This window comes from Pithys albifrons, chromosome Z (genome assembly GCF_047495875.1).
Source record: "Pithys albifrons albifrons isolate INPA30051 chromosome Z, PitAlb_v1, whole genome shotgun sequence".
NCBI classification, from domain to species: domain Eukaryota; kingdom Metazoa; phylum Chordata; class Aves; order Passeriformes; family Thamnophilidae; genus Pithys; species Pithys albifrons.
This window is the reverse complement of record NC_092497.1, coordinates 42,047,417-42,065,958: the sequence shown is the minus strand read 5'-3', so window position 1 is coordinate 42,065,958 and position 18,542 is coordinate 42,047,417. Positions and strand designations below refer to the sequence as shown.

Here is an 18,542-nt window from a genome sequence, read left to right as displayed (position 1 = left end):
TGCCCTAAGGTGACACTGGATGTATGAGGTAGAAAAAAAGTAATGTAAAAAAATCAACGCACCTGAAAAAATACATTACGTGAAAGGTGAACATCCTAAACTCCTTTCTGCCATGTTTCCTTTTGCTCCAAGCTTGTCCACCAGGAACATACAAGCCTGAAGGTTCACCAGGTGGAATCAGCACTTGCATCTCGTGTCCTGATAAGAATCATACTTCTCCACCAGGAAGTACCTCCCCTGAGGATTGTACATGCCGGGAGGGATATCGTGCTGTAGGACAAACCTGTGAGGGTAAGTGTTGCCATTCAGAAACAGAATACCTCTGGAATGCCCAATGAAGTGCTGGGACAATTCATTGTCACAGTGGTTTTGCACTGTGAAGGACATGTGAAATTGCATGCAAGCTTTTCTCTGTCAAACCAGCAAAACCACCAAGCTGCAAGTTGAGTTAGAAATTTTAAAATACTGTTTTCCTTCATTAGCCCATTGTATTCCAGCAAGTATCATAACTCTGTTGTGGTTGTTTAATTATTTAGTTGTTCACTGCCCTGAACTGAAGCCCCCTGAAAATGGTTACTTTGTCCAGAATGTCTGCAACAATTACTTTAATGCTGCCTGTGGGATCCGTTGCAAAGGAGGATTTGATCTCGTGGGAAGCAGCATCCGACTTTGTCAGCCAAATGGCCAGTGGTCTGGATCAGAGGCTACTTGCAGAGGTATGGATGCAATGTGTTTGAAAAGTTATTTTTCTGTTGGGTGAATTTGTTCTTAACAGTGGTTTTCTCTACACACTACATAGCTGGGTCTGCAGATCTGATCCTGTTAGCACTTGGTAAAAGAAAGTTCAGATGTAAAATCCATTCCAATCACTGTTTCCCTCCTTCCTAAAATGAAAGGATGACATCTACGATAGAAAATACAGTACAAGATTTACTAGGCCAGCAGTCTTTTGCAAGTAATCTACACTATTTTTCCTTAAGGCTCTCTTCACCTCTCTCCACTTGATTTCTATAAATTTTGTGTCTACATTATGTAAGTCCAGCAACCTACCAAGTATTTGAATATGGAACCATATTTAGACCTTGCCATATGGCTGTTTTGGAACATCCACCAGACTCTTGGCATAGAAAGGCATTGGTGTTGGGAGATATTATCCATGGAAAAATTCCATTTTCCTTTCTTACAATTTCTTCTTATGAAGAATAGGGAAGCTTGGGCCTTGAGCATAGTTTTCAGAATTTTGAGTGGAATTTCAGTAGGGTAGAACTGACAGTATCCTAGAAGTTCACTGTAAAACAATGCCAGCTGGAAAAGAAATAAACAGAAGGTATGAAAAGGAGGAGATTGAGAAAAAGCATCCTGAGAAACATTATTTCTGGATTTTCTGATAGGAACAGAGTTTTGTTTTACTATCTCTTACCTCTGTCTGAGGCTGGGTTCTTGATGATTTAGAACAGAAGCTGCAATCCCATATCTCTATGTCTCTCCGCTATGTCTTCAAAGGAGACACTCAAAAAATTAGGCAGCAGCCCTTACATCCTCAACAGCTACAGAATGTAATTCAGCTTGTTTAATTTGACTTGAATGCACCTGATGTTAGTATGCTGCACTGGAAACTAGTTAATAAAACGTCATCACCTCATTCTGTAACTCTTGCCCTGGCATTGTGTTCAGGGAAGAAGGCAGGAGAGATCCTTGGAGGCATTAGCACTTCATTTTGGTACAGCAAACACTGGCAGCCCATAAAAAACCCCAAGTCATGGTTCTGAAGGGAGGTGTCTGAGCTAGAGATCAGTGTCTCAGGACATTCTTCCTATAGTGGTTCACTTCTACTTACGTTTTAGAACTCTTCTTCAGATAATCCTGAAAAAAATGATTTTCCTTTTTAGCTTCCCATGACAGAAACCAGAAAGGAAAATCTTTCAATATGAAATAAATTGTTGGCCAGTACCATGAAGGTATCTTGAGAAGCAGGATTTAGAGCTGTGGACTTTCTCGCAGTCAAAACATAACCTGAAGATGTAGACTGGGTAGACTGGGACACCAGGAAAAAGCACCTGCCTGCCAAAGTTTCTGTCACACAGTAGCACCCGGTGCTAAAAATCTGGGGAAAGCTGGAGTCAGACACAAAGAAAGGATCCTTCAAATTACTTTCCAGAGAGAAGTGGAAGATTGTAGTATTTGAAAATCTTGCTGGAGCATTTAACAAAATTCACCTATCTGGTGTTCATGTGTGATCTTCCTTTAATAGGGAATTTGGAAGATGGAGGAAAAGTCTGCATTGAGGTACTGTCTTGATATTGAGTTAATATCCTTTGAAGCATTGAAAGGATATATTCTTGCTTTTTATATGTCGTTGTCTATCATACTGAAGACTTCCAATTTAAAAAAAAATTTAAAAATCCCACTGTTACATATGCTGGATCTGCTAGTCTTGATTCACTCAGACTGTGAAAGGGAGCAAGATCAAAGTCACGGTTTATAGCTGTCTTGTTAATCCCAGGAGTAGTTTAGCACATAAATTAGGAAGGGAGAGTGAAGGAAAATCCCTTTGCACTGCTTTGGATTTTGACATTAATTACTCCTCGGTTCTTCAGCTAGCTAAAATCTGCTGTGCTATTGGAAAGTGATTAATGCAGTCATGTCATGCAATTAAGGGTGACCCATAAAAAAAAACCAGCAAAGCATGTATTTAATTCAGAACAATGTATTAGGAAAAAACCCAGAGTGAGCAGAATACACTGTTACTGGTTTTGCTGTTTCCACTGGCTTTATGAGAATATTTCTTGGTCATGGAAAATGTATTATTGATAAGAGCATGCATTGGTGTTTAATGATTGGAACGATTACCAAGATAACATGGACTCAGTTACAGGTTTCTGCCAGAGACATGCTGACACACTGAGTAAGCATGATCATTGAAACAATTGAGGAGGCAAGAACACTACAGCTGTGTAGTCCTTGCAGAAGAAATGGCTAGACTTACCAGGTAGTGGAAAGGAATGCCTTCTCTGTAGGCACATTAACATTGCCAAGAGCCTCCTCAGTGCTCCTAATTCCTTCAGACTTCCTCACTAGTAGAGTTCATTAGCATTTGCTTCTTTTTACTGCAGATTCAATATTAACTTCTATAGAAACCTTAAAAGACAAAGCATACTCTCTTGTGTATTACGCATATGTGATTCAGCTGTAAAAATGTTTTTCTTACATCCCCTACTAAAGTTAAGAAACATCATATTATGAAGCTTCTCTGAAGCTTAGAGTGCCTCTCACAACATGGACATTTCAAGATCTTTTTTTAACTTTTAAATGCACTTTCTAGAAGGTGCCCATGTATGTGCAAGCATGACAGTAGTAGTACTTCCAGAGAGTAAACATGAGACAGCAGTAATGTAAAGGCATATTGGGTGCATCTGAATGGCTTTTTCCCCTTCTTTCTTATTCTATGCATTTTTCTACAGATTTTTTTTTCCACTCAGGTGCCAGCATAGCTGTTTTCAAAAGAGATGTTATTTAATATGTGTTGTTTGTAGCTTTCAGAGGCTACTAAAACTACAATGTAGTCACTGGCATTTATACAGCTGGCTTTCATTTGAAGGATCACTCGGGCTATGTGCCCATTTATTAGTTTGAGGATGTGATTGTGCCCACTTGTAGGTGTGTTCTGTTTTATCAATGTGCAGAGTAAATAATTACTGGGAAAAGGAGACATTGCCAAGTTACCTTTGAGTGCATTTGTAGAGGATATCATGTTTTGCCTCCTACCTGGTAGCAGCAAGGGTGGGTTAACTGGTGAAATCAGCTTCCCAAAGCACAGCAGAGTTGTTCAGCTGTCTGAAACCATCCATTACCTGAGCTTGCCCTCCTGCCAGCAAGGTCGGTAGAAGCTGTGAAAAACAATCAAGTGAGAACAGAGTTCTTATTGTGAGGATTAGGTGAGAGACTGAGGGAGCTAGACCTGTTTAGCCTCAAGAAGACTGAGAGGGTATCCTGTCAATGTATGTAAGTGTCTGAAGAGGCTCTTCTCAGTGGTGCCAAGCAATAGGACAAGAGGCAATGGGTGGAAACTGACAGAGGAAGTTCCACCTGTGTATTAGGAAGTATGAGGAACAATTTCTTTACTGTGAGGGTTATTGGAGCACTGTAGCAGACTGTCCAGAGGGACTATGGACTCTTCCTCACTGGAGATATTCAAAAACCCTTTGGACACAATCCTATACAATGTGCTCTAGGATTACCCTGGTAGAGCAGGAACATTGGACTAGATGTGCTACTGTGGTCCCTCCCAACCTTAGCCATTCTGTGACTGTAGGCAACTGCAGTCTGCTTGATGATAGTTTTGAGCAGTCACACTGTGTGCCCGTGTGTGTTTTCTCTGTTAACTTTTGAACATACTGAGTGGTATCTGCCAGCTTCAGCTGTGAGCAGAGTTTTCAACTAGAGTCTTCTGCTCGTTTTATAAAATCAGTAGCTGGTTATTGAGTATCATCGTCACAGAGTCATGGCCAACAGCCGGTGTGTACAGCTTAACTGTCTGAGGCAGCAGTACCTAAAAGGATCTCTTTTGTCTCAGCAACAGCCTAATCATTCCTTATCATCTCTCCTGGATCTGATGTATATAAATGGCTTGTATTCCTCCTCTCTGTGTCTCCTCCAGCATGATGAGTGTCTTTTCTTATGATTTGTGGAGGCTTACGTGTGCCTGTGTCTATGAATACACTCCAGAGCACCTAAGAATGTTCCTGAGCACTGGGACCCTGTCATCCAACCTGTTAATAAGCTCTTAGTCTCTTCCCTGGTGTGCACTCAGCCTTTAACATCCTGCCAGATAGAAATGTCCCAAAGAACTCTGGAACATTGTTGGAGACTAGAAACTTTCAAAGACACACACTTTTCCACAGGATTCCATTTGCCTGCAGCTGTCCCATTTTGAAGGGTGATAGACGTTACTAGCGCAGGCCAGACTATGTGCCAGATGCAGAATTATCAGCCTGGACTTATGTCAGAACTTAGGTGAGCTTAGAGGTGTGTGTCCGATCTCATATATTCTATGTAAGACTGTTTCAAGAAGAGGAAGGCATCAAACCTTTGAAAAAGTCTGCTCTGTTCTAGCTCTGTTTCCTAAATTTGTATGAACTACTGTAACTAGTTTACAAACTACTATAACTAGTGTATAAACCAGTACCTCTTCCACCCCTAAAAACTTGAGCAAACTACTGTAACTCCAGTAATTCTCAATCTGCAGAGTGAACTGGTGCATTTTTTCCCTTGGCAGTTCGAACATGTCCCAGACTTCGATCTCCTGAAAATGGACACATTAATTGTTCAACAGTTGATATCTCCTACAAGACAGTATGTTTTGTGACCTGCAATGAGGGCTATGAAATTGAAGGAAACAGCAAACTCACCTGCCAGGGAAGCTCACAGTGGGATTCAAAGGAGCCAAAGTGTGTGGGTAAGTATCTGATCTAACTGTCTGTTCATGTCTAGAGTTCAGCCTTTTTATGACCTGCTGTCATGGCTGCGAAATTCTCCACATTTTGTTGACTGGTGAAGCCAGTATAGGAATGAGAATTTGTCTGTGGATGTTTTATACAGTTCTTAGAAGTTGGAGAAGGACTAAGGAATTTGTAAATGGAGAAAGAGGACAGATTATCTTTTAAATCCAGCAGAGGCTGGTGATAACTGAAAGGTTGCTGTTGTATCTGGTTAGTGTAAAGGCGCTGTCACACATAAAGTTCCGGGAAACATACAAGTTGTAGGTTTATACTACGGATTAAATGTAGGGGTTTGAGTTACCACCTTAAAGCTAAAGTTGATCTACAGGCAAGGACTAACTTATGTCGGCCAGGCACTATGAGTGCAGAGTGAAGGTGTGGTCCTTGTCACTTTTGCTGGACTCCCAGCAGGAAGAAAGAGTTAAGACAAGTTAGGAACTAAGCAACTCTAAGTTAGGATTCAGAGGTCACACCAGTTGGGCAGGGATAGGTAAGCATATATTGCTGTTCTAGAAAAAAAGGGACTGTATATCTCAGAAGTATACTTTTAGGACTAGTGACAGGTATTAAAATAACTTAGAAAATACTTAGATGATGAAATGCAGTTCAAACACTTTCAAGTGTAGACCAAAAAAAATAGGCACAAGCTGAAAATCCAGTAATTCAGAAGCTGATCCACTGCTGACTAGTTAGGGTGTCATGGGTGTAGTATATGTCACCTGGATCCAGTAAATTTGATGTTGGGAAGGTGACTTGGCTTGAACTTGTATTACTTTTTTACTGGGTATTTTTCAGTTTTAAAAGTGTGGACTTTGCAAGAGACAAGAATAAATTTCAATCTCTAGGTTCATTCTTTAAAGTGATGAAAATAATCCACAGAATTAATTCATCAAGACAGTTTTTTAAGAGATCTTAATCTTTCTTCTGTTAAAGTCAGTGGAAAAACTTCAATTAACTTCAAAAGGAAGGGACCCTGAAATCCTGTTGGAATATTATAATTGGAAGATTAACTGCATTCATCAGTTGAACTCATCCTTCCTGGCTTAGCATTTTGATTAATAAAATCCATCTCTACTTTGTATCAGAAGATTTCTTCTCACCAGGCAATACTGCCTCCACTCCTGGATTACCCATGGCAACATCTTATTTTTGGCTGAGTCTAAAAGTCTAGTACAAAAGTTACCTTTCATTGTCACAAAGGGAAGAGTGACATCTCTGCTGCTTCTTCTTGAGACTGATGTTTAGAACAAGCTTGCTGAGATTCTGGTTCAGTAGAGAGTTGTCAGTTTTATTTGTGGAAGGATGTAAATCAGAAGGCTAATATGGTGTCCTTCTCAAAAGCTACTCTTTGTACTCATTTTCTGAATGATCATCATTGTCATGGAGGTATTGTCTGTTTATTTTTAGTCTGAACAGCTTCTGACTAGTATTGATCATCTACTACATAAAAGGTATCTGAAATCCTGCTGTATTTAGGCATTTGTAATTGATAATTTATTCATTTCAGAGCCTTCTATTACAAAAATGAAACAGAATTACCTTCAGAGCCTTTAACCAGATTTCTTGGACCTCAGGGTATTCTTCTAGCTCATTTTCTGAGTGCTTTGCAGTTTGACTGCTCCTCAGTGCAAAGATTGCCATATTTGCCAGTTAGCTCACTAAGACTGTACCACAGCCATCTGTAGCTATAACTGACACTGTACCATAACATTGCTTGGATTGTTTGCAGTCGCTTCTGTGAAGTCTGTTCTCATGCATCTTTTTCCAGGAGACTGGGAGTTAATTAAGCAAGTTTGGAAATTACATATATTTTAAATGTCTGTCTTTTCCATTCAAGATACTGTTAGCAGTGAGCTACTTTTGAGTAGGCTACATATATTGTAGGGGTGACTGACAAACAAAATATCTGCTGAAAAGGGAAGCTTGTCATTTGTCCAGTTTGGGGGGAAAAAAACCTGAAACCAAACCAAACAAAACAGAAAAACTCAAACAAAAAACCCTCAAACAAAAAAAAAACAAACCACCACCTGGAGTCATGTTATGTTTTCTTCCCATTGACAGAAGTTTAATACCCAAATGCAGATAGCATCTAAGGTGTTGATGCCACCTAGCGTTGAAAGAATTCCTACCCCACACTTCGATTCCAACTGGCCAATTCTTTTCCATGAAACCGTGCTTGCAAAGGAATTGAAGGAAATAAGCGTGATTTGCTTTGTAATCTTTTTATTTGACACAAGAGTGAAATTCCTTTTTATGTTGAGAATTATAATACAATGTTGTGTTTCACCATAGGTGGTTGCAGGTGAGAGCAGATTCCTGTCTTTCCTTAGAAATACTTTTCTCTGTATTAATTCTCTATTGATATGACTAATGGTATGGATATCACTCTGCTTCTCATGAATTCCAGACTTCTGGATCAGCTTGACAAATTTTGGAGTTGGGCACAGATAAAAAAGCTAAACAAGACTATTACAGCTGTTTTTCTGGTATAAAACTCTCCCACTTAAAAGAGATTCCCTCAGGCTAGATACACCTGAATGTTTATCAAACATTTCAAGATTGTGCTGTACTAGGATTTTTTTAGTAAAGCTGGAAGTTTCTCAAGCAAGAAACAGGACTGTTGGTGCTTCCCAAGAAGCTGCGGTTTTCTCTGGTTTTCATGCTGACAGCTTTTACAGTGTTTCTTCTACTTGTTTCCTGGGTATTATACATTTGAATGCTTTTAGCTTGTGCTTTCAAATATTGTTTTTCTAACTGGTGATCTTTTTGCCATTTGTCATTTACCTTAATGTGGTGAGCAACCAAAAGTTAGGGTTTGTTTGGGGTTTTTCTTCTGATGGAGTTGTTTCACCTTGCAGAGCCAACAGTATCTGCTGTAAGGGGAGAGGAGAGGAGGGATGTGAAGTAGCTTGAATGTGAGTCACATCTCTGTCATTAAACTATTGCTAAGAGATGAACAGATCTTCCCTTCTGTATAGCTGTGTTGGGTTGTTTTTTGTGTGCCCATAGTCTTTCTTCACTGACAAGCTATAAAGAGTTACAAGTCTTTTCACTGGCTAAGAATAATGGAGAATTTTTCTTATGTGTTTGTCTATTTTCTGTTGTAAGAAACACTACTGAAAGACTATAAACTGTGTTCATTTTGCCCTCTTTGTTAATGCCTCCATATTTGAAGTAAATATAACATTCCTTGCCTCACACAGTAAAAACAACAGCTCAAGAATGAAATAAAGCTTTTGTCAACCTGTTTACCTACATTATGGTTTTTGCTTTGGTGCACATGGTCGTCAGAGTTTTTAATGAATCCTAGTAATAAAATAGTTCAAACTTCCATTTTATACCTTTAGGCAACCATCAGCCCTTCCTGATTTTACAGAGAAGCTCAGCTGCCTCTTATAGTCACCCTGAGTCTTTCCAGCTGAATTTCCAGCTGAATTTTGAACACAGACAAGACCAAGAACAATTTCATTTGGTATGGAATGTCATAAGCAAGATCATGTGTCTGATCCCAAGCCTATAGAGTTCGCAGCAGGGTATCCCTCTTCTTCCTTTGTTTTTATTTCAAAACAGAATGTAGAATCTGTAGAAGGCTACAAATACAAGAATATTAACTCTGCCCTGCTATTGTCTGTTTTTCGTAGAAGGCAAGGGCATGCCAGGAAGTGGATCTGCATGAAAAATACCATGGTTCTATTCCAGTGAAGAACATGAGCAGGAAAAAAAGGACTGGGTGCTGTTCACTTCAGCACCTTATATCCTGGGTGCTGTTTACTTCAGTAAGCCCTGGAGTACAAAGTTTTGTCAGGTCTTACTGTTTTGGTGCACTCATATGCGTACTGACTGTTAAAAAGACTGTGTATTTTGTGTTCACACAAAGTTTCCATATTATTTTATTTGCCAATTTTTTGTAATGTTTACTTTGTGTATGTCAGCTGTAAGTCATGTCCTACTCGTCTCTTGCAGAAAAGCATTGTCCCATGCTCCAGATACCAGCAGGTGTGACAGTTCTCCCTCACAGATGTGGGCTGGAGCCTGCTGTTTCTGGGACTGTGTGCCGGCTGAGCTGTCCCCATGGATTTGTCCTGACTGGAGCTAGAGAAGAACTAAGCTGCATTTCATTTGGGAGATGGAGTGCAAATATCCAGAAGGCTCTGTGTAAAGGTAGAGACCAGCATAAAATCTTGTCTACATACACATGTGCAGAATTGAAGGGAAGCACACAGAAAATAACTGAGTGAGGACAGGTTTGAACTGTAAAAAGTGTGATTTAAACAGTGTGTAACTAACAAGTGTTCCCTGTACTACCTTTATAGCTTGGCCATCAGATACACTTGTAGATTGTAATAAAAATGTGGAGTTCAGAGGTCGATTGAGTGTCACCTTATAGTGCTCACCATTAGCTGCCATTCCTGGGATTCCATCTCATGAGTCTGTTGTTGGGAAGGTGACTGCTAAAAGGTCTGATCTGCAGGGAAACTTCGAAGTAGACGGAAAACCTCTTAGCTTAAAGATAGTCAAAGTGAAACCCACACTTCTGGTAAAATAACAGTAATAATAGTAATATTACTCCTGGTTTTGCACTAGTTTATGTGAACCCTGTAGCTGGAGCAAAACTGTGAACACTGTGTAAACCCTGGCTGATAGACAGACTATAGAGGAATGTTCATTTCAGTTGTCTTTGAGCTGACTGTGACTGTTGCTGTGCCCCAAGCCACAGTGCACAAGAGTTAAGGTCAAAATTGTCTAACACAGGAGTATTGGCTGACACAGGTGTATTAGCTGACCATGTAGGATAAGGCTGGGCAGAAGATAGTTACATGCATTTTAGAATGGTTCTGCCATGTTTACCTACCTCTTCTACATGCACAACTGAATTGGAAGGATTTTGGTGTTGGATTATAGCAAAGCAAAATCAAAAGCGCAGCTTGTCTGGGAATACAATATTCACCTCCTAGGAGAACTATTGTGCTTCTAGAATTATTGATTTTACCCCAAACTGGGGCTCTCGCCAGCCAATGGGTGAAGGAACAGTACAGAAAACAGTTATGGCAGTCATCATGCTGGGTTGCTACAGAAACTGAAGGTTTTTTTCACTGTAAAGGCCAGGAAGATTTTATCCCCTTCTTAAAACATACTGTTTTCTACACTGTGATGTACTACATGGTTTTTCTGAATCTTTTGTGTAAACCTGTGCCAAACCAGAGTTTTTAATATTTGATGGAACAAAGCACAAGGCTACAAGGTGAAGTGTTTAGATCAAGATAAAGCAGGATGGCTTTTGTACAAGCTTTTAGATATTGAGTAAAGCGCTGAAGTAGGAGGCACAGTGAAACTCTGAAGGTTATTCTTTTTGAGTAAAAATGAACAGTTGCATTTCAATTGCTTTCATTCTTTTATTGTCTTTCTCTATTTTGCTGCCAACATATTTGGTCAGTTCTTTCTGACTTACTTATTGTTAAATTTTTTACAGAATTTCACTTTTAAATGGAATTTGCCCCAGCTGGAGGCTGTGGGTCAAGTGAGTGTGAACCATAACTGGTGGTTTTTTGCATTTGTAGTAGAATTTTCATCTGAAGGCATTCAGAGGAAGACAAAATCACTTGTATTTATTGCTTTGCATTCTTGATTATGGAATTAAATTGTCTGAGTTATGTATTTACTGGAACTATTTAGTTTTTAAAACATAAGTGATATCAGTTCTGAGTTGTTTTAAAGCCTCTTGGGCATAGATGAGTTCAGAGCCAAATGTGTCGTTGTCTCATGAGTCTACAAACCATTTATCAAGCATCACTACAGCAATAAAATAACCTCACCACAAATGTTTTTAGAGGCCTTGTGCCAGGTAACTGAAGAAGTGCTTCAAGTTTTTCATAAAAACCTGAGGCTTAAATTGTCGTTGGTGATCATTGTATCACCAGTCCTTTGAAACCATCCAGCATTGTCACCTTCACAAGCAGACTCCATTTGTCCTACATAATACCTTGTAATAGGAGTTTATTAAGGAACATTTCCAGCAGCTGTTGCCCAAATTCTTGCCATTGTTTATTTCAAGTCAGTTCCACACCATGCTCCAGAGAATTTCAGAGTCACTACTGTCTTGTTCATAGTACATATATCGTGTCACAAATACTTCTGGTGTTTCTTTAAGTCATTGACTATGAGAAGCAATAAGTGTTTTTGTCTGTATGTACTATGTGTGTGGATAGTGAAAGGATAGAAAAGAAAGGGATAAATAACAAAAGAAACTAATTCATTCTTATTTATTCTGTGTTTGGTTCTATGTAGAAACCAGTCTCATTTGCCTCAGTGATGGATAAAAGTACAGCAAAAAAATCAGTCCTTTCCCCAGGAGAATTTACCCTTTATATGTGAGCCTACAGGCAAGAATTAAGAAGGGGCAGAGACAGGAAGTTTGCAAGAATATGTGCATTTACATTCCAGGCAGTATGAAAAACAGTGGTTTTAACAAACTTCAGTCTATCCATTATAGAGGTTTTACTTCTGTAATCCCACATAAAAAGCTATTTTGTCTTTTTCTGGATAAGATATTGAAGCACCTCACATCCTCTGTCCAGACAATATTGAGACTGTGACTCTGGAACATCATAACTCTGCTAATATCACCTGGCAGGTACCGACACCTGAGGATAACTCAGGAGATGAGGCAAGTTAAAATCTCTTATCTACTTGATTGGAGAAAGTCTTTATGATTGCAATTAATTTTATGATTCACTAGAACTTTCTTGTTCTGATAAGCAGGAGTAGAATTAAAATCTGTTGGAAAGTTTATCTTGAAAGTTCAGCATTTTCTGTTTTGATTGGAGTTACACAGTCACAGGACACTCTGCATGGAGTTTCAGTGCATAAACCCTCATATCATTAATGTATGCGGTGAAAAGAAAGAATGTGCCACTGTTTATGAGATGGAAACAGCTGCTTTAAAAATGAGCACTTAGAATGTGAAGAAGTATAATAAGCTCTTCTCAGAAGGAAGTAAACCAGTTCATTAATCTAAAAGGCTAACAAGTATGAAGTGTGATGAGTAAAAACTTATTTCAGCTTCCTAAGTGAGAAAGAGAAATCTCATTTTCCTATGCAAGTTTCAGAACTGGGCTTTTGGCTACTGTGGGTATCAGAGGTCTGGAACTGTAGTTACAAGGAAAAATTGCTCCAGAGGTGTTTCATGAAGAGTAGCATTTCCTAGAGGCTCAGACACAATCAAGTTCCAGCAACTGAATGCTTTATCAGTAGTTAGCAGAGGAGCAGTGAGTCTGTGTATACTTTTAATTTACTGTAAACACAGGAGTTTGTTGCACTACAAAATTGAGCTATCCCAGTAAAAGAGATTTAAGGTCACACAGGTTTTTTTTTGAAGCATAATCATGGTCAGGTACTGTAGCTCTGCTGACAGAGAGTCATTAGTTGAACTGTAGAAGCCAAGTATCTTGACTCTTAGTTGGAAGAAGTTTATCAAAACCACAACTGTCAGGTGAAATGCTTTTTCTCCATATGAAACCCATTTTTTTAAAGAAAAATTGCTTAAGTTCCAAGCCATATGAAAGAGCCATAGACAGCAGCCAAATGTCATTTACTCCAAATGTAGGGTTTCTTTATTGTGCCAGAACATACTGAAGCATCTGTGAGCTATTGACTCATATACATATGTAGATTAAAACTGGTTATGTAAGTATTTTATAGCCCACAGCTGTCTGTTTCACTCATCCCCCAGGTCAGCTGCCCTTGAGCTGGAGAACTGAACTGCAGTCAAACATGTTCTGCGCTGATATATTTTGTGTTCTGTGCAATTAGGCAAACTAGAGTTTTCTATATGCACAGTGCTGTAAACTGCAGCAGCTCAAGGTCCAGATCCTGACTAAGCAAATTCCTATTACTATAGGGAAGGACAACTGGAAAAGGGGCTTAGAGGACTCTACTGCAAAGTCTGTCCTCGTTACTTTAAGAGACTGTTTGCATTAAGAATGAATAGGTTTAACATTGAAGGATATTATTCTGCCCATTTTTTGAAACATGGATGTCATGGTCAGTAACCAGCTTTGATTTTTAAATAACAAGTGTTTTCCTATAACAGGTCTCAGTTCATGTTACCCCAGCATTCATACCACCATTTCTTCTCCCAATTGGAAAAGTTGACATTACTTACACAGCAACGGATAAGTCAGGCAATGAGGCAAGCTGTACATTCAGTGTCAAGGTTATTGGTAAGTGCTGTTAAAAATCACTGGTGAAATCTGTCTGTCGTCGTTGAAACTTTGAGTTGTGCAGAAAGAGACTGGGAGTCAGTGTGGCTTTCAGTGTACAGTTATAAACCTAGGAGCATTATCATCTCTGTAAGTCCTTTGCTGATCTTGGGTCATAGTTCACATAGCGTGCAGACATTGCTCACAGTGTTCAGTGTTTTACTCTGCCGTTCATTCTGTATGTTAAGATTTCTCCTCACACTGGTGTATAAAATACTTTATTGCATTGTCACTTACTGCTTTCATCATATATCTCTGTTTAATTCTTGAAATATTCCAACAAAATTTCAAAGGTTTGCACACACTGCTGATGCAAATAATTGTTCAAGTATTTCTGTCAGACAGTTGTGTTATTCTGCAGTCCTGTAGGTAGTCCAACCTTTACTCTGCCGAAATTAAACGCTGCAGAAACCATGAGATCAGTAGAAGAAATAGTAGTCTTGTCCATTCACTCAGCATCTTCTGATTGCAGCAGCTTCCAGGGGCTCCACCTTTGTTTTATCCTCTGATATGAACTGAATATTGCGGTTTACCTAACTTCTGATGATGAATGCCAGCTGAGTGTGTTGACAGTTCTGTAAGCTAACGTCATGCTATCCTTTCAAACTCTGCAGATGCAGAACCTCCTGTAGTTAACAGATGCAGATCCCCACCACCTATGCAAGGAGCAGAGAATTATTACCCAGCAACATGGGAAGAACCAGAATTTTCAGACAATTCAGGTGAAATAGTGCACCCCAAAACATGCATGCAACAGTGGAAGACTAGAGAACTCCACCTCTTTGCCTGTTCGAGATTTTTTTTATGTTTCTTTTACTTACTTGTTTCCAAGAACACATAATTTTGAAAATGTCCTGCCATTTGCTTTTCCATTTTTCAAAATGGGGTATGACCAACCCACTTTTACTTGCTGATGTTTTGTCTTTTAACTCTTCCAGGTGGTTCACTGACTGTCACTAGGAGTCACGCACCTGGAGATCTCTTTCCCAAAGGAGAGACAACAGTTCTGTACACAGCCATGGATCCTTCTGGCAATAACAGGACATGTGAAATCCACATTGTCATCAAAGGTTTGTTGTCTTCAACTTCTGGTCAAGACCATATGGCATTGTTCTAACTGAGTATCATAAAGTATGCAAGCCGGCTCCACTTTTTCATTTAGTCTTTACGTTTTCCTTTGGTCTCCGCTGTTTCATTTAGTTACTCCCATTTTGTATTGGAGCCACTTGAAGGCAGTCAGAATATTTGTTAGTACCACAAATAAATTATCTAAGACTGAAACAGACAGCAGTGAATTTGGGCCTACAAATTCAAATTAGGTGTAAAAGCATTGAAATTATGATTCATTAAGCAGTAAAACTTATAGAAATGGGTCTTTTTTTTTTTTTGCAGTGACAGGTACCATGTGAACTGTATTAATACATGGTTACAGAAGTCTTATTTCAAATCTGGAGTTTAAAAAGAAAACTTTCTCCCAGTTTTTCTGTAATCACCTACAAGTATTGTAGCAGATAATAGAGCGCTCTTTGGATTTCAGAATCTGTCTGTATCTATACATGTTCTAGTGTATTTTGTTAATTTTGTAGACATCTTTTCCTCACAGTTCACTTCATTCTTTAAAGTCTGAACAACAATTTGGCAGACAAAGTATTAAGGATGAGAATTCTGCTTCATTTCTGCTTTCTAGTTTTTATGTCCCAGTTGGACATCTGTAATAAAAGATCAGTTAGTATATAGAGAATTTAAAATTATGCAGACTGGAATTTTGATTATAGCTTTTAGAAAAGGTAAGTTGAAAATTGATGTGCTAGTCTCTGATTTGCTCTCAATCTTATCAAGAACAAGCCAGTGCTTAGAGTTGGCATTATTTCATGGTCTATACCACCTCGGACTTTTTGTGGTTCAGTGTTTGTTGCATAATGTTTTGGGATGTTTACAATCTCCTTCACAGTCAGCATGAAAACTGAATCATAACTAAGGTTTAACAGCCAGTTCCTCCTAAGATGATTCTGACAAGCTCATGTGCTGCTGCAATGGTGCAGAGTGGATAAAGTTTAGTTTCAGAAATCAAGGTGTAATAGAGTTTACTAGAATTCATTGTATAAAATTCATGTTAAAATTTAGATTAATGTTTTATATTATTTTAGTAAACAGTTTCTCATATTTATCACAATTTTTTTAAATCTTCATGTTTCTGAATTTCAAATTCCACTGGCAGGATTTGAGAATTATTGACCAGTATCCCGATACTGACTTCAAGTAACAAATAATACTTCAGCAGACTTCAACAGAGGCAAGATCAGGTTGATAGTAGGTACTTCTGGAAATCCTGTCAGTGCCATTTTCCTGTGGGATGACTTAGATCACCACATTCATTAATATATAAATCTTTGTATTGTTTATAGGTTCTCCCTGTGATATCTCCTTTAAGCCTGCAAATGGAGATTTTATATGCACTTCAGATGAAACAGGAGTTAACTGCACATTGCGCTGTGCAGAGGGTTACAGCTTTTCAGAGGGATCAAGTGAAAACTACTATTGTGCATATGAAGATGGTCTCTGGAAGCCACCCTATTCTCCAGAGTGGCCTGACTGCTCTTGTACGTCTTACTGTTAATAAAATGAATCTGCAACTCATCAGACACTATGTTTATAAAAATATTTTAGAGATTTAGACTTCTATTTCATTATAAGAAATGTTCTCTGTCTTCTGCCTCTGAATTGTTACAAATTCTGTGAAATAATGCTTGGAAGTCTGTAAATGTGTTGTCTCAGAAGCTGTCTAAAACACAAAAATAGCAGTGAATTTGGATCCCAGGAATCACAAAATAGCAAATATGCAAAGCAGACAGGTTAATTGAAACTATTTGCAAACACTAACAGTGTCTTCTCAATAAGAATATCAACAGTATTTGCAGCTTACTGATCCAAATGCAAAGTATGTGCTCTACTTACATACATAATTACTGCCTGATCAGAAGGGTTTATGTGTTTTCTTTGAGATGGACACATGCAAAATTTCAGCTGTGGATTTTTTTAAATAAATGTATTAGAACTACATTTGAAGCCAGTCTTGGTACCATGTTGCATCTACTTCCATCAGAGTTGATTTCTCGGTTTCACTGAAAAAGGGCAGTGTTTCAGCTATGAACGAATAAGTTATGGTTCAGAGCTATCTCTTAATTCAAAATCCATAATTTAGATGCTTAAGAACTTAGCTCTGCTTAAATTCTGGGTGATAATGTTTCATATTTAACCTAGCAACATTAGAAATAAGACTTCTAGTATTTATTCCTTCTCTCTCAGTGAGGAGTAAGTACTGAGGTTAGTTGAAAGCTCAAAGATTTCTTCCCTTAAGAAAATGCTGCAGTCGATCAATGACCTTTTTTTAAAATGTCTTTTTGCTTTCGCAGTAAATTTGATGCCTGCCAAAGGGTCGTATTAGCTGCATTGGCTGACAAATGAGTGATCCATTTAGGCTGCTAATTTAAAGACAGTGCTTCTTACCTTATTAAATTCCAGTCTTAGCCTGGATTATCTTGACTTTAGCTCTAAAACTCTTGTGTTGATCAGAAAAATTTATTCCTCAAATGTTTTTCAGTAAATCGTTTTGCAAACCATGGGTTCAAGTCATTTGAGATGCTCTACAAAGCAACACGATGTGATGAGAACAATCTTCTCAACAGCTTTACTGACGCATTCCAGAGTGCACTTGGTAAAATGGTAGGTTAGTAAATACTCCTTCCCTTTATATACTTCCTTAAATAATATATGTCATTGTTCCTTTTTCCATTTAACTAATTTTGTACCAGCAAAATAACCCATAAATGAAATCTGTGCTTTTTCAGAAGATGTCGGGTCATCTTCAAAAATAAAGATGATTCACTGGCATTTTAATCTAGGGATCTGCAGCTTGAAAATTTTCAGTAAGCTTCCAAATAGAACCTGTGCACTTTTGAAAACCCCAGTCTATTGTCCTCTAACCTCAGTGTTGTTTTTGAAAATTGGATGTGACAGTAAAATAAATGCATTTTATATAGAATATGTATAATATATATCCATAAAATATGAATTAACACACATATATACAAATTAATAAATTGCATATTTGATGTGTATGTCCATGCACTTAAATCCAGTAGTAGTGATTTGCTCAGATTTCTGGAGTTTCCAAGTTCTGTCTTGTCTCTAAGAGCTGCATGGCATTGAATTTGAAGAGGTACTGTGTTCCTTCTCTACCATGTCTCTTGCTTTCCATTTCATTATCAAAATCTCTCATCTTAATCCACAAATCTGTTCTCAGCTGAAAAGCAGGAACATCAGAACTTTGAGTGGTGGTCTCAACAGTGGGTGTCCAGGCCTAGTGTTACAGCATTTTTGCAGTAGAGAACACTGGACATTTACAGGTTTTTAGCAGAATATGACTCACATGCTATTAAAAGCTTCTCTAATAGCTAAAAAACATTGTTAGCACATACAGCTAGCAGGCAAATTCCTGTAACTTTGGAATATATGTCAATAGCCTTTGTCAATTGGCTGAAAACTTAGATAATGTGTCAGGCACTGTCTGATGCTTGGACCTAAATATGTGTTAATCTCTTGCCTTGATTCAGGTTTGTTCTCTTCCAGCAGAGAAATCTTGACTAGTTTTATTTCTGCCTCTTTCCCCTAGGAGCCTACGACCACCAAGTTTCAGTGCTTAGACAGTTACTATTGTAAAGTAAAAGACATTAAGAAAAAGATGCAGAGTGACCTTCCAAAGCAATTATATCAAAATGCAAGTCTG

At 38.4% G+C, this 18,542-nt stretch overlaps 1 protein-coding gene across 1 annotated transcript in view; it reads left to right on the top strand.

Moving 5' to 3' along the window:
- Positions 1 to 18,542, top strand: part of SVEP1 (sushi, von Willebrand factor type A, EGF and pentraxin domain containing 1) — a 136,044-nt gene that overhangs the window by 50,161 nt on the left and 67,341 nt on the right. Inside the window, exons 4-13 of the mRNA XM_071580647.1 lie at positions 133 to 291; positions 537 to 716; positions 5,276 to 5,455; positions 9,462 to 9,659; positions 12,044 to 12,162; positions 13,588 to 13,717; positions 14,371 to 14,478; positions 14,695 to 14,826; positions 16,162 to 16,356; positions 17,358 to 17,479. Of these exons, the coding sequence (XP_071436748.1) occupies positions 133 to 291; positions 537 to 716; positions 5,276 to 5,455; positions 9,462 to 9,659; positions 12,044 to 12,162; positions 13,588 to 13,717; positions 14,371 to 14,478; positions 14,695 to 14,826; positions 16,162 to 16,356; positions 17,358 to 17,479 (1,523 nt within the window). The remainder of the gene's footprint in view (positions 1 to 132; positions 292 to 536; positions 717 to 5,275; positions 5,456 to 9,461; positions 9,660 to 12,043; positions 12,163 to 13,587; positions 13,718 to 14,370; positions 14,479 to 14,694; positions 14,827 to 16,161; positions 16,357 to 17,357; positions 17,480 to 18,542) is intronic.